The 15884-nt window shown below is 32.5% G+C and overlaps 2 protein-coding genes across 6 annotated transcripts in view; both read right to left on the bottom strand.

The window, feature by feature from the left end:
* LOC127699106 (uncharacterized) overlaps positions 1–15884 on the bottom strand; it is a 197993-nt gene that overhangs the window by 29197 nt on the left and 152912 nt on the right. The window lies entirely within an intron of this gene.
* Positions 1–15884, bottom strand: part of LOC127699115 (fermitin family homolog 2-like) — a 41937-nt gene that overhangs the window by 16711 nt on the left and 9342 nt on the right. Inside the window, exons 4-7 of the mRNA XM_052202856.1 lie at positions 15405–15619; positions 14161–14393; positions 8016–8118; positions 2294–2401 (exon numbers count right to left, since the gene is read on the bottom strand). Of these exons, the coding sequence (XP_052058816.1) occupies positions 2294–2401; positions 8016–8118; positions 14161–14393; positions 15405–15619 (659 nt within the window). The remainder of the gene's footprint in view (positions 1–2293; positions 2402–8015; positions 8119–14160; positions 14394–15404; positions 15620–15884) is intronic.

Genomic DNA, 15884 nt, shown 5'->3' with positions numbered 1-15884 from the left:
CGGTAAGTCACGTGACAAATCATTTAGAAATTTTCAAACAAAATGAGTCTGTTTCGCTTTGGGTCACGTCTTCCAAGAGCCTGAAGATGATGAACGGTCTTGAACATCTTCCTTGGGACAAAAGAAAAGAAATCAAATGAAGATCTCACTTGAGGCCAAAAATACGATCGTGAAAAATGGGGAAGGAAATTTAAGGCCCACTGGAAAATCGATCGATCTTGGCTATATTTTGAAGTTTCAACTGGTACATACTGCCAGAAGTTCCCCACATATTCCGAAAAAGAAAGTGCACTTGTAAGGGGAACACTAGTACAAATAATTTTGACGTCTTGAAAGGCTATTTTACTTTTTTTTTTCTGTGACGCCTTCCTACCGTCACAGAAAATAAACTGCTTCGCTGAGCGCAGCTGGATACGCCCGCAGAGGTCCAACCCTGAACAGTTGGGGCAAAAATGGACACAATATTCAAGCTTGATACAGGTCTGAATTTGGATTGTATTAAAGATTTGACATATTATAGGTTCCTGAATAAATGTAGTCAAAGAACTTGAAATTGGTTACATGAATTGAATTTATATTCAATTAAAGATTTCCTGGTGTTGTGCAATACACTCAGCTGTTGCGCAATACTTAGTAAATCTGTTGTCAGACTATAAACAATTAAAGTTCAATTAATTCTCAATGTCATATTAGAAATTTATGAAAATGTAAAGGGAGCTTATATCAATAGATATAAACAATTCACCAAAGTTTCATGAGAATGGCTGACAGCATTTTTGAGTTATTGTCTGAAAACTGGAAAATCCCCCCTTTTTTAATGAATAAAACCCCCTAACTCAGAAATGTAAAATGTAAAATTTATAAAATTCTAAACAGAGCTTACATCAATAGATATAAACAATTCACCAAAGTTTCATAAGAACTGCTGAAAGCATTTTTGATTTTTTGTCTGAAAACTGGAAAATCCCCCTTTTTTATGAATAAAAACCTGTAACTCGGAAACATAAAATCTAAAATATATAAAAATCGAAAGGGAGATCATGTCAATAGAAATAAACAATTCACCACAATTTCTTGCAAGTTGGTGAAAGCATTCTTGAGTTATTGTCCGAAAACTGGAAAATCCCCCTTTTTTTAATGAATAAAACCCCATAACTCGGAAACGTAAAATCTAAAATTTATAAAAAACTAAAGGGAGCTCACGTCAATAGAAATAAACAATTCACCAAAGTTTTATGCAAATTGGTTAAAGCGTTTTTGAGTTAATGTCCGACATGTTGACGACGGACGGACAGACGGACGGACGGACAGACGGACGGACGGACAGACGGACAGAGGTATACCATAATACGTCCCGTAAACGGGCGTATAAAAAGGGGAACACAAAATCTTAAAATAGACCCAAAAAAAATTAATTCACGAAGTGATACCCCAGCATTTATCTTGTTTTAAGCAGTGGATTGATCAAAGTGACACAAATTTTAATTCTAAAGATTTATTGTCAGACACTATAAACGTTGACAATGCATTCTCAAGCAGCAATGTAAGCCTGATCAGTCAAATAGATATATAATAAGGTTCTCTTCAACACTGCATTTAGTGTTGCAAAAAAAGGGAAACCCTTCAGTAACAATGAATGTACTCTTGAAATCCAGAGCAAACATGGTGTTGATGTTGTTAAGCAGTACCTCAATATTGAAGGTTGTAAAGGAGGGACGAAAGATACCAGAGGGACAGTCAAACTCATAGATTGAAAACAAACTGACAACGCCATGGCCAAAAATAATAGTACAGATGACACAACAAAGAAAACTAAAGACTAAGCAACACGAACCCCACCAAAAACTGGGGGTGATATCTCAGGTGCTCCGGAAGGGTAAGCAGATCCCTGTTTATTCGCTGGATAGCCCATTATACATGTTATATGAGAATCGAGATGATAGCTGACATCTTGAGAGCACCATATTTAAGTGTCTTATACAAGACAATTACATTTGTTATTATACAATACATGTTATACCACAGTGACACTGACAGTTTGGTGCTTAATATGGTTGCCTGACAATATATTTGTAAACTTAACAAAACATTACATGCAGTTCAAAGATGATGAAACAAGCTAACCTAACACCAAAAGAACATTAATGTTGTATCTTAATGAGTTAAGAAATATTTCATGTAAAAGTAGGACCTGGGATTTAGGTTGTGGACCTTTCAGTTTGGAGTGTCAAAGGTCCTGGACCTTCCAGTACCAAATGTTAATTTGAACCCCTGAATAATGTTACTGACATACCTGAAAAGCTGCAAACATCATCATTTCTTCATCTGTGCAATCTACGTCTTCTGACAGCAGTGACCACTTGGCTTGTTCATATATCTGGTTAATTCTGACAGCATCATACTGAAAAATAAAATTATTTAAATGGTTGCAATGAAATATTGTAATTTCTCAGTCAAATAAAAAGATTTCACATGTGTAATAAATCTAATAAATTCCCTCCCCTGACTTCATACAATGGGTGTTATGAGGACATTGTTGATGATGCTGCATCAAAAGGAATTAAGAATATGCAGAAAAATATATTGCCTTGCATTTCTACTTTATTTCCATAAAAATACATGTTTAATGTTATAAATAGAATTTGTAATCCAAGAACTGCTGACTGAACAACATGAACAGGGCATAAACAAAAATGCAGATGTTCCTTAATTCCATAGTTACACTAGAATTCAATGATGCACCTTTTTAATTCACATCATAAAATATCACAAAAATATCTTTTTAATATGAGGTTAATGGAGAGTCACTGGGGCACCAGTCATACATTATAAGTCATTAAAAATTGTGATAGGTTCAATCCTCAACTTCAATGTTAAAGGTAACAAAAAATGGAGAATCTAGGATTTTAGAAAGGGGAGATTTTCTTCAAAACAAATAAATTGACAGACACACAAATTGTCTGACAGGGGAAAAGTGTGGAAGAGGAGGTTACAAAAGTAGGTCACAGAGATAAATGGGCTTGGTATTGTGTAAAAATCAAATATATTTCTACGGACATTTATTCATTTAACTTTACATGCTGGTATAAATTACACCCTTCAAAGGAGATTAGTTAGGATTTAATGTCTGTTTTCTTCAAAGGGTCTTTTTTTTCCAACTTTGGATATATAGTCAAACCTGTATATAAAGGTCACCCTTGGGAGCACAAAAAACTGACCTTATAAGAACAGTAAATTTTAAACAGGACAAGAGGATGGCCTGACAAGACAGGTTTTCTCTTTAAAGAAGTGACCTCTAAAGCAGGTTTGCCTTACCATATAATTCACCTTAGATCAGAAATAGGGCCCTAACTTGCCAAAGGTAGCAAAACCCAAAATAATGTTTAGCTCCTATTCAAACATAAAAATTTCCATCATTGATTGACATTTGTACAAAAATTTAATGCAAAGATCTACTGTGGATTAATCTATATTTGTGGATTGAGGAAAAAATGTATTTTCTTGCAGAGGCAGATTTAGGGGGGGGGTTATGTGTGTGGCAGGCCCCCCTTATGGAGCTTCATTTATGGTTAATCAGACTTTTTACCGGTTCCACTACAAATTTTGTCTATTTTTGGGGCCCTTTTTCAAAATCCTGGATCCGCATCTGTCTTGAATACTTGATTTCTTGGGGTTTGACAAGTTTGGCATACAAGCCTATAGGGAATTTTGTTAAACACTTAAAACTGTGGTTCACCTATACCCACAAAATCCACAACAATTAGTATCCTACAAATTACATTAAATTCACAGTATTTTGTAACCAAGAGGATAATCCCTCAATCATTTCTCATGTATATCTCACCTAAATTATGTATACAGGGTATGATAAGCAAGGGATTTATAAAATATAGCTATTAATTTGTAAATTATGATAGAGTGGTTTCTAGGCAATTGGTAATTAAGATATGGATAATTTATAGATAACCAGGTATATACAATCACGCTCTTCACAACATTTGCCAAACATTCATCTTTATTTTTAGAAAGGTTTAGATCCAAAGGGGTTATCATTAGCTTCAAAAGAAACTTTATCAAACTATAGACGAAAAGCATCTTAGAATTCTTTAAATAAATGCCATTTATTCATAATTAACCAATTAAATTAATTCAATTTTTTTTTAAAATCCTGTGGCTCCCAACTGACCTAATGTTGCCTTTTTTCCCATTTAAATCATTTGTATATTCATACACAAGTCTAGGAATTTAAAAACTACTCTGTAGTTAAATAAATTCTGTAATACACATTAGCGAGAAGTTGTATATAATATACCTGGAGAATAGTTGTAAAATTCCTAAGCTTTCATATGAATATGTAATATTGTAAATAAGTGTTGCATGAAAAAATGTTAATTTAAAGCTGACATAGCAATTTGCTGTAATCAATATTTAGTGTATACCAGACTCCCAACGGTGAGGAACCCATGATGTAATTAAACAGATAAGATTAGCTATTATTCTCAAATTCCTTACTTTTATTGATTGTTGAAGAACAACAATATACTTTCCAAGAGTACAATGTGAATGTACATTTCAAGACCATATAAGTATCTACCTTGATTGTTAAAGAACAACAATATATTTTACAAGAGTAGAATGTATATTTCAAGACCAAATAAGTAACTTCCCTATAATCTTATTGTACTTGGTTTAATGAAATGGTGATCACTAAAAACTTATTTCCATCTTGTATTACAAAAGGTCCATGTCATCCTTTGATGAGAGAAACTTGAGTGTGAAATATTAGATTCTTTGCTAAGAACCTGTTTTTTGTAGACATTTAAGTTTTGATAAAGAATTTCAAACTTGGTCACTTCATTAAGTTCATGGATAGAGAAAATCATTTATGCATTTTTTTTCTACCTCCTAGCACTGTTGTGTGCAAATTGTCAGAAGCATGTAAGATTTTTTTTCTGGTTAAAATTTAGATACAAGTTATCACCTACTGGTATCATTCCTGATGAAGAAGTAATTAACTAAGAGGTTTGAAGTCAAATATAGGGGATTATATTCCTATAAAAGTAATTAATTCATTGATCTGCCTGAACTGTAATGAGAATTGAAGAGGTTTAATCCTGTGACCTGACGCTGACTTCTCTCGTGTCTATTATGTATGTCTTTATACAACTTTTATACTCACATCTGAACTCCAGGACTATACCACAGGAAACCTATACTCATAAGAATTTAAAGACTTTCTAATTTTATTTTATTTTAAGAGGGATTTTAATTGTCTAGTTCAGATGACATCTATTGACATTTTATTCACTTTAGAAATGCATTGTCTATATATATCAATTGACCGAATAAATGCCCTTTAAGTTTAATTGTAACATTCTCCAAACAATGATCTTTATTGTAGAAGAAAGGTAAATACCTTTAAACCATTTAAAACATACAGAATACACAATTATGAGTGACAATGATTATTAATCAAATATGTTATCATAAAGACTCATCTTTGTTGATGAAATTCTTCATAGTTACCGTATTTGTTCTTATACAAGTAATAGATGATCATGGCAGATCTTGGAATATTTTTATTTAACTTATTCCTAACTTCTACAAGCAAGACGATTAATAAGGGCTTGACATAGTGTCATAGTTTAATGGTAAATATTTTGTTGCCCTCAAATTGTCATTTTATGTTATTATTGTTGTTGGGTTGCTGTCACATTGACATATACCCCAAATATCCTTGAATTTCATTGGTGTTAATAACAGGAGCTGTCACCCTCAGTTGGTGATGCATACATAGCCGGGGATTCTTAATACCCTGTTGACACATCCAGTCTCAAATGTAGTGCAAGAGATTCCTTTAGTTTTTTTTTTACATTTGAGTAGGAATATTCCAAATGGATTTACAAGTATAAAACATCAGTTAACTACTATCATCTCCTACTAATTGTATATATTTTAAATTTGTAAAAGATATTTAAACTATTATGTAAGTATCAGAAACCTGTTATGTGAGATCTGGTATATTATTTGTAAACCAAAAATAATTAGAAAATCATGAAGAATGCTTGCTATAATTTGGGGAGCTAAGAAGCATATTCAAAATTCATAATTATTTTTTCAATAAAAGAGATCAAAACTTTAAAAATATTTAGATTGTTAGATGAAGGATGAGTCCAATACTAAACAAATTGATCATAGGAGCATTTGCTTCTGACAAAATATAACAATTCTTTAAACTTTGCTTAAAAATCAAAATTTATTTTGCTGCACTAAGTAAAGGTGACTTTTAATAGGAAGAAGAGCTTTTACTAGGATATATACAGTATCTTTTATTATGTTAAGCTTAAGGCAAAGGTACGAATCAGATATTTTGTTTTTAAATTTTTAGGTCATGAGACACCTGTTTTTCTTCCATTCGTTAATTGATGATAAATTGTGTATTTGTTTTTACCTAGGTAGTAAATATACATTGTCTGATTTATAGCATAAACATAGAGAGATGAGTGTATGATGAGTTCCAGAATGCAAGTTGTGAGCGGATGTTACGAGGCTGAAGTAGAGGCTTGGCCTTCCTCCAATCTTTTGCAACAGCCTTGCCAAGTATTTCCTCCCCACACACTTGTGGAGCATATTTATAAATGAAGAACAACATCTTTAAAGAACAATTAAGACATCCTCGTATTAGTCATCTTATTAACATATTTATCTGTTAATATCATAACCATTAAGTACATCTATGTAGTTGATTATACCATCTAATTGATCAGCTTTATAAAAACACCTGTAGATCACAGAATCGTTAAGACTTGAGGATTTCATACATCTCAAATGATGCCAGGGAAGTATGCTAACTATGTGATGAAATGTCTACAGCTTCTGTTACAGAAACAATTTATAGCATTAAAAACCGTCTGCTTGTAAATTTATATTTACAGTTTCATTGTATATAATGATGAAAACATTTGCAACCATGAATCAGTGATTTTAATACCTGAGAAAAGTACAATGTAATTATAATTACTGGTGAAAAATGCTGATTCATCTAAATACTTGGAAGAGAATGTATTTTTGTAAAAAGAAATTTTAATTAAATACCAGGATGCACCTTTGAAATGCATTTTCATCATACAGCATACATAATAATATTGACAATGTCATAGCCAATAAAACAACTACCCAACAAGGACACATGGTAAAAAAAGTTGAACATACGTTATTTCCTGCCATGTTATCTTACAAATATCTTGTTGTCTAAAATATTTCTATTGTTTCGGAATTTTACAATGTTCTTGGCAAATTATTACTATATTGTTTAGATCTCTTTGCCCATTACAGTCTTTAATTTGTTTTATTCTGAATCTGTGTGCCATAATGCACAGCTGTAGCCGTATCCAAATCTACTCTAGTAAAGAATATTGACCAAACAAAGCCTGGCCATGGGCTATCTTGAATTGCAAGTGAAGCCTGAACTCCACATTGAGGGCTTTACTTTAACTTCGAGATGAACAGGAATAAAAAGGATGATCATTTGCTTTATATGGAGAATGTAGAGATGTCATGAATGAAGACACTAAATTCCTTATTTTCTAAAGTATTCCATATTTAATCTGTAGTTTGGTACAGATCTATTACGCTAAACATTAAATTTGTAATTTCAGTGGACCACAAATTCACTTACATTACTATTTATTATGACCTAAATGTTGTCCTGTCCCTATAAAATGGTGTGAGTACAGTTTAAAATTTTCATTTTTTTATGCTTTTTCCTACACAGTGTGTTCTATTGAAAGCTTAATTTACACTATCAATATCGTTTAAGTACAGATATACATGCACAAGTCAATACCCGGCTATATGATCCTATCCTTTACATAAATAGCAAATTCATGAATGAATACAAAGAAATCAATGTACCCAAAACTTGATTTTCTATTGAATGAAAGTTTTCTCTGTGAGACCAGCTGTGGACAATCAGTCTTGACCACAAAAACCACAGGTATGAGATTTAATCTTACCTTTGGATTCAGGTCATAGAATGAGAAGTATTTAAACTTGACGACAACAAAATCGTTTTCTCTCACACCCTGTTCCATCAGCGATTTGGACGAGTCTAACCATCTGTAATATATGAAATAGTATAAATGTTCAATCTGAAGAAAAAGACATTATGTGAGAATAGCAACATGATCATGTTCAGTTTGGTACGTGACATGCTCTCTTACATGTAAGACAACCATTCACAAAACTTATATTAAGTTTATAGGCATATGTTACAAGGCAAACTTATGAAACTTTAATTTAAATTTTATTTTTCAAGATTATTCAGATTAATATATATTATTAGTATTTTGTAGGTTTAACATAAAGAAAGATCGACTCTCATGCAAACAGAATGGCATTATACAGTTTATAAAGCATCCATCCCAAATCAGACCTGTCACAACTGCACATATATACATCCGGCTAAGGCAATTGTCGGCAAGTGATACATGTATTCATATTTGAGCAAAGAAAAACAAATCTACACTTAAGGTTAACTCAAGATTATGCATAAGAAGTTGAAAGTGACATTCTTGCTGAGGGCATATCCATTTGGCTGTGCAAGATTTACAAAATACATGTCCAATCAACGACATAACATCTTCAAACAGTAGGAACATTGTGTAACCTTTAAATAAAATACTATGTACAGTAACTATTTTTTTATAACCATGTCTACACCCTATCAGATCTCATCTGCAGGGACAAAAGCCCTCATTATCATAAATGTAATACCCTGCCGATTTAAAGTGCTGATTTCATGATGCATGTAAAATCTGTAATTTTTCCAGTCACTGCACATATAGTTGCAGATTAATCTACAAACAACACATTTTTTTAAAACTCAATCTGTCACACCAACGTGTTTATTGATCGTGAGGAATTTTGGGAGGTGATATCATTATGCAACTAGAATGTGACGTGCGTAACCATTCATTATTCCAAAGAATAGTTAGATCAATTTCAGTTATGAATACCAATATCATATTTCTACTTAATTTGGCTCGGATGTAATAACTGAATGACATTTGTATTACATAATATGAAATACATGTAAAATAAAAGTCAAGGTCGTCTTGATAGTATGTTTCTGGGACATAAACAAAAAAAATGGTGTAAAACATTGGCACAATCCTGGAGTTTTACTTAAAGTTATGACTATGTCTGTTCTCATCAATGTCTTGAATTGGAAATGAATCCTTTCTCATATATTTTCCACAAACATAGACGAAATTGTGAACATTATGTTGTCATTTGATGAATATCAATAGAATATTCCAAAACTTTTATTTTATTACTCTCAAACCATGATGTATTGTATTGTTTGTAAACCATTGGTTTTACCATTGTTATGCCATCCCACATCTTGATGGATATGTATTAGATGACAGTATAAATTAAATAAGACATACATGTAGGGTAAAGATTATGGAAGGCTGAACTTCGAAGAATCTGTTTTATTTACAATAAGGTTCAAAGGTTCAAAGCTAATAAAGAATAGAATGAGTTGTCAGCTATAATGTTTTTTTTTTCTTTTCAAGAATTTTGTGTTTATGATCAACATTTGTAAACAACAACAAAATATAACTAATAGCTAATGACAATGAAAAATGAAGTGCCTTACTTTGGACAGCGTTGCATTGTCTTCAATCATTAATAATTTTTAAATATTTTTTAAATACTGGTATAAAATTAAGGAGATGGGGTAATCAAATCAAATCATTTTATTGGTGTAAAATCCAAATATTGGATTGTTACCAAGACAAACATGACAATCATTACAAACATACAATATTTAAATTTAAACAACATTCATATTCTATAAGACTATATTTAGATGTTTTGGAGGAGGTGATACTTTTGCAAATTTGAAAGTGCAAGTACAAAAATTATAATGCAATTGTTATAAAATATATTATAACAAATACTATAAAAAAAAAAATATAGAATAGTCATAACTTTGTTACATCAACTTGTTCTTCTTATCAGCTAGGCTATTTCTTAAAACATATAAATCATTAACTCCCTTGACAATAATTTTAGTTACGTCATACTCATTAAATGTACCGGTAAACATAAATGCAAATTTTTCCTCATCAGACATTTTGGTGAAATCTGGAACTATACTCTCTACTTCTTGAAAAAGTTTTTGCCTACATTCTTCTAAAATTTGACATTTCAAAGCAAAATGGTATTCATCTTCTACCTCCTTTTTACAGAGAGGACATAATCTTCTGGGTATGACTGCCAATGAGACAAATATCCATAAATACCAAACGACTAAGATTAAAAATTACAGGTCACTGTATAACCTTTAACAATGAGAAAAACCTGCTAATATAACACAACAAAACTATATCATAAGAACTACTGGTGATTTGACTCAAATAGATGTAAAGGCTATGATAGTAAATATGCTTTAATGTTACTGTAAAAGGAATAATTGACCTATCACAATTTTCCAATACAATGCTGGTAATATTTTTAACTTTTTTTGCAGACTTCATTCAGTTATTGGATTAAATTGTCCACTTTTCCACTTAATATATGGACAATGTTCTACTAGTCTCCTGACAAAAGTGTTCATTTAACACTATCATTAACTACTCGTCTCCAGAGACGTCTGACCATATACATATGTTACTAAAGCGACACTTGATGTGACAAACGCTGAAATGTCATTCTGTGGTGTACAGAAATAGTATTACAAATGTTTCTACAAAATGTCTTTCTTCATTTCCTTGTTATGTATATATAATTATGTATGTAAGGTATAGTGTTTGTTAAAAATTTATCTTTTGATTTAGTTAAATGATGTCTCAAAGTACAGCATAGAAGTGCCTGAGAATTGTAAACTGCTGTTTGTTTGACAATTCAATGCAATTTATTTCCTACAAGAAAAACATTTTTTGAAGAGCTTTCTCAAAAAACAAATTATGCATAAGATACTCAATTCTTGTTGCCAAGTGCTTATATAATTCATCTGATCAACACTTCAAGACAATTAGAAACATATGTATGACAACAATTAACAAGGAAAACAATATGAGGTTCCCTTGTCAAGTATTTGTTATTCTGTACTTTTAAATGTTTTCTACCTTGATCATAACTGCAATAATTCAGACTTGTTCGTGTAATAGATCTCTCCTACTTGTGAGGGCTTGGACTCTTTATACAACTAAAACCTGTCAAAATTCCAGGATTCTGATTAGGGCTCTGGGGATGAGACAGCCAATCAACTGGTAGCTTTATGTTACTGAGCTTATTTAGAATAAATTATTGGTGATTTTTCATTGACTAGGCCTTCAGACATTAATGTAGCCATCATAGAGCAGCTGAATTTAACAACTGAATTTATATAAGGTGACCAGTGTTTGCAGTGCAGTTAAAAACAAGCAGTCAGGGTTTGGTCCAACAATTTCCTGCTCTCGAAACAACTACAAGATATTTTTTGAAGTTCCTACTTAAAAGTTTTGGTAATCTTCAGTCATTCCAAAAGTTTGTCTACCCACAATCCAAAAGTGTCTTTTAAAATTTTTAATGAGTACAAAATCATGTCCTTAGGCATGTTAGCATTTTAAACAGCCTGGACGGGTTTGCCAATGGTTAACCATGACAAGTGAAGTTTGACAAAAAGCTAATGACATTTAGAAAATATTTTCTCATGTTTTGCACATTTTATTTTTCCGTCTGTATTTTAATTTGAAATTTAATATATTCATTCCCAGAGGATTGATATAAACATTTTAGAATACTTGTCAGATAAAGTCTCACTATTTTGTCTTGTACATGATTTAGTTCAACCAGACAAAGATAGCAAAGTAATGTCAGAAATTCTTATCAAAACATATGGTTACATAATTACATCAGATAAATCCCCGTCAGTATACACACAATCACAAACATTATCTATTACAGTTACAGCTTTTGAACACAAAAACAGAATTTCGTAGAAATCATGTAAACACTTTTGAACACAAAAACAGAATTTCGTAGAAATCATGTAAACACTTTTGAACACAAAAACAGAATTTCGTAGAAATCATGTAAACACTTTTGAACACAAAAACAGAATTTCGTAGAAATCATGTAAACAGACATGTAGACATGTTTTGATTGGTTTCAGGAAAACATACCAAAACTTTCATAAGTACTACTCAAACAGATTATGTCATTCTCAGTGGGAGCTGGCACAAAGTTGGCAAAACTTCTGGAGGGTTCTCTCTGTCCACCCTATGAAGTGGACATACCATTTCTTTTTCTCCCCCCCCCCCCCCCCCCCCCACAACCACCCAGGGTGACTGGGGAATAGAAATATTGGCACTTTGGTCTTTTTCTGTAAAACCCTTGCCAAAGTGGGGTGTCCATTTGGCTGTGCAGGATGTACAAGTATGCAACCAAATTTCTGTCCCTATATAGTATACCCTCATTTTCCAGTGCCAGTTCTTATTCCCAGACATTCATCCAGGATGGTCTCTATTACAGGACCTACCTATTGTATTTATTGTTAATTTGTTCTTCTCCTGAACATGCATGAAATATTTGTCGCTGGACGTTAAGCAACCAACAACGATCAATCCATCTTTTTCTTTCACCATTAAACTTGCATATACATAATACATGGAAAAATTAATTAAAACTTTTCACAAAATCTGAGGTAAAATTTTAAAGTGCGCAGGTTGATATTACAACATCCACTTAAGCTATAAGTGTAAATATTTGAAGAATTCATATGCCATTTATTTATGATATTTTCGGAGCATTCAGTCACAAAACTTTTTTTTCCTATGTGCAAACGACAGCAAAGAACAAACCTCAGGCTCTATTAAAGTACATCTATTGCCTCAACACATTTTTGACACACTTTACCTGAAAGGTTCATTTTGTCAACCACAAATGTTTCCACGTACATGTATTTGCCAAAATAACATTTCAGCAAAATTTTCGATAATAGAATTTTCCATAACTCTACATAATATAGCTGACAGGTATACAACTATTTTGTGAATTTGCAATTATTTGTCTCTGGGGTGTAAATTTTTAGATGCCCACCGCAATGTTTTGGAACCTTTGACTTCTTCATCTGCAATACTAAGTACATAGAGATCTATTTCTTGTGAAATTATGTAATAAATGGAAAATCATTTAGATAACATTGAATTATTGGCTTTGGGATAATATTGACCAACATTTGTCAATTTTCTGATTCAGGCAATCTACCACACAGAGTGATAATCAACAGTAATATTTAACATGCACACTTCTTAACTGTTTAATTTCCTGTGAAACTTTCAATTTATTAGTAATTACATGTGCAGTAAAAGAAAGTTGAATTCATTTATCTGGTAATTAGACCTACCATAAGATATTACTTGATTGTTTATTACCTGTATTTACCTAATTAGATACATGTACGGGTAATACTCTGGCTTATCATCTCGCAATGGGATTCACCACTTTTAAGTAGTGAAATGACGTTACAAGTGTTATACACAGCATATAAATCTTTGTTTTGGCAATTTTTCCAATAATAACTGGCATTCAGAAATCAAAATTTGCCAAAAGGCAGAATAAAGTGGCCAATAAAGGGTTAGATAGCAATGACTCATATAAGAAATCTACCTCTGATTCCTATAGACTTATTAGCTCTTTGCAAGAAACAGGCACTGAATGCCTGTGCATTAATAAAGTTCAGAATGGACTTTGCCATTTTTGGCAAAAATATATATTAGCATGGCATTATACATAGGAACTAGAGTACTGTGGCTTCATTCATTTTCCTGGATACCAATTTTCAAGGATTGAGAAAAATTGTATTTTCATAAATATTTGATTTTGTGCTTTTTTTCCTGGATACCAATTTTCAAGCACTGAGAACAAAATTGTATTTTTATGGATATTTGATTTCTTGGTCTTACTAAATTCTGCATACAAGTCTATAAAAAATTCTACTTAGTTGAACATTTTTATTTGTGGTTTATGTATACCTACGAAATCCATTATAATTGGCATCTGACTGATAATAATGAATCCATCGTGTATTATGATATGAGCTTTGCTATACAACATTTTCAACAAATATTCCGAAAAACCAATTCTGCATTAAATAAGTTTACTTACGCATAGTTTTGTCTTGCTTTTTCAATCAGATTTTTTGGTTTTTGTAAGAACTGTGCGGCATCCTTGACACTTATCTGTGGACTATTTGCCAGGGCATTTTCCATGACACTTTCAAAAGATAAACTGTACATAGATCCAGGGGACAATGTCCCATTAGCATTTAATGTATTGTAAGGTGAAACTGAGTTTGCTGAATAATTAGCATTATATCCTGGTGTTTTTCCTATAGTGTTCTGAAAGGGAAAACAATTACATATATATAAATAATGACAGTTGCTGACCTTAAATGGCATCTTCCTAAACTTTAAAAGTATACAATTACAAGAGTTATTGCAAAAAAGTGTAATATTTCAATTTTGAAGAAATATCTCTAGTTGAGGACATTTACTACACTGAAAAAAAATCCATCTGAATAAAAATACTATGTAGTTCTTTTAAATGAAAAATTATTATTTTATACACAACATTAAATAATCTTCCTTTATTTTTACACTTTTGACCATGTTTAATTTAACTAGTTTGGTACTAAGTAATTGTAAAGAATTTACAGGTGTCTCACCATGGTTTGCTACCAGGAATATTGAGTGACCTTATCAAAATTGGGTACCAGTCAATATTTTAAAGTTAAACATATATGTCTTTAGATTTATGTTTTTTTTAATATTGTGTTATCTTTTGACAATGAAGTCTAATTCTTTGTGATGCCAGAAGGCAGTTAGATGCTGTTAGTCAGAACTTACTCAATTGATTCTATAGAGTCAAATCTCTACATCTATGACTGCTAAGAGAGAATACTTACTGTTGGTGAGGGTCCGGTAGGACTTCTACTGTATGGACTCAGTCTCTCTATGCTCCCTCAGGGAGAATACTTACTGTTGTTGAGGGTCTGACAGGACTTCTACTGTATGGACTCAGTCTCTTCATGCTCCCTGAGGGAGAATACTAACTGTTGGTGAGGGTCCGCCTGGACTTCTACTGTATGGACTCAGTCTCTCTATGCTCCCTGCGGGAGAATACTTACTGTTGGTGAGGGTCTGCCCGGACTTCTACTGTATGGACTCAGTCTCTTTATGCTCACTAAGGGAGAATACTTACTGTTGTTGAGGGTCTGACATGACTTCTACTGTATGGACTCAGTCTCTCTTTGCTCCCTGAGGGAGAATACTTACTGTTGTTGAGGGTCTGACAGGACTTCTACTCTATGGACTCACGTCTCTCTAAGCTCCCCGAGGGAGAATACTTACTGTTGGTGAGGGTCCGGCCGGACTTCTACTGTATGGACTCAGTCTCTCTATGCTCCCTGAGGGAGAATGATACTGCACTCCATTACCATTTACACCAAGGTTTTCTGTCGATCCATGTTTCTTTTTCTTTTGGTTTAAAGTCTCCTTTATATTCTTTTTTAAATCATCCTTATCCATATATTTCATTACAGACATTTCTTCTGAATGTCTTATACCTGAAATTTTTATAAAAATAGATTTTATGTGGTGTTTATTAAAACATTTATAAACAAAGGCTCCCAATACACTTTAGGTCAGTTTACCGTAGAAAGGCTTGTATAGTTCGCACTGGTACATAGTCCGCACCCCCTTCTCCCCACGAAATTTTAGGTAAAAAAACTTTTTGTAACTGTTAGAAAAGGTCTAATGAAACTCCAGTAATTTCAAATCCTGTGCGGTTGTTTGCGGTATTTTCTTGGGAAAACCTGTCTTCCATCATCA

This window comes from Mytilus californianus, unplaced genomic scaffold, assembly GCF_021869535.1.
Source record: "Mytilus californianus isolate M0D057914Y unplaced genomic scaffold, xbMytCali1.0.p SCAF_4, whole genome shotgun sequence".
NCBI classification, from domain to species: Eukaryota; Metazoa; Mollusca; class Bivalvia; order Mytilida; family Mytilidae; genus Mytilus; species Mytilus californianus.
This window is presented reverse-complemented; position numbering and strand designations above follow the sequence as displayed.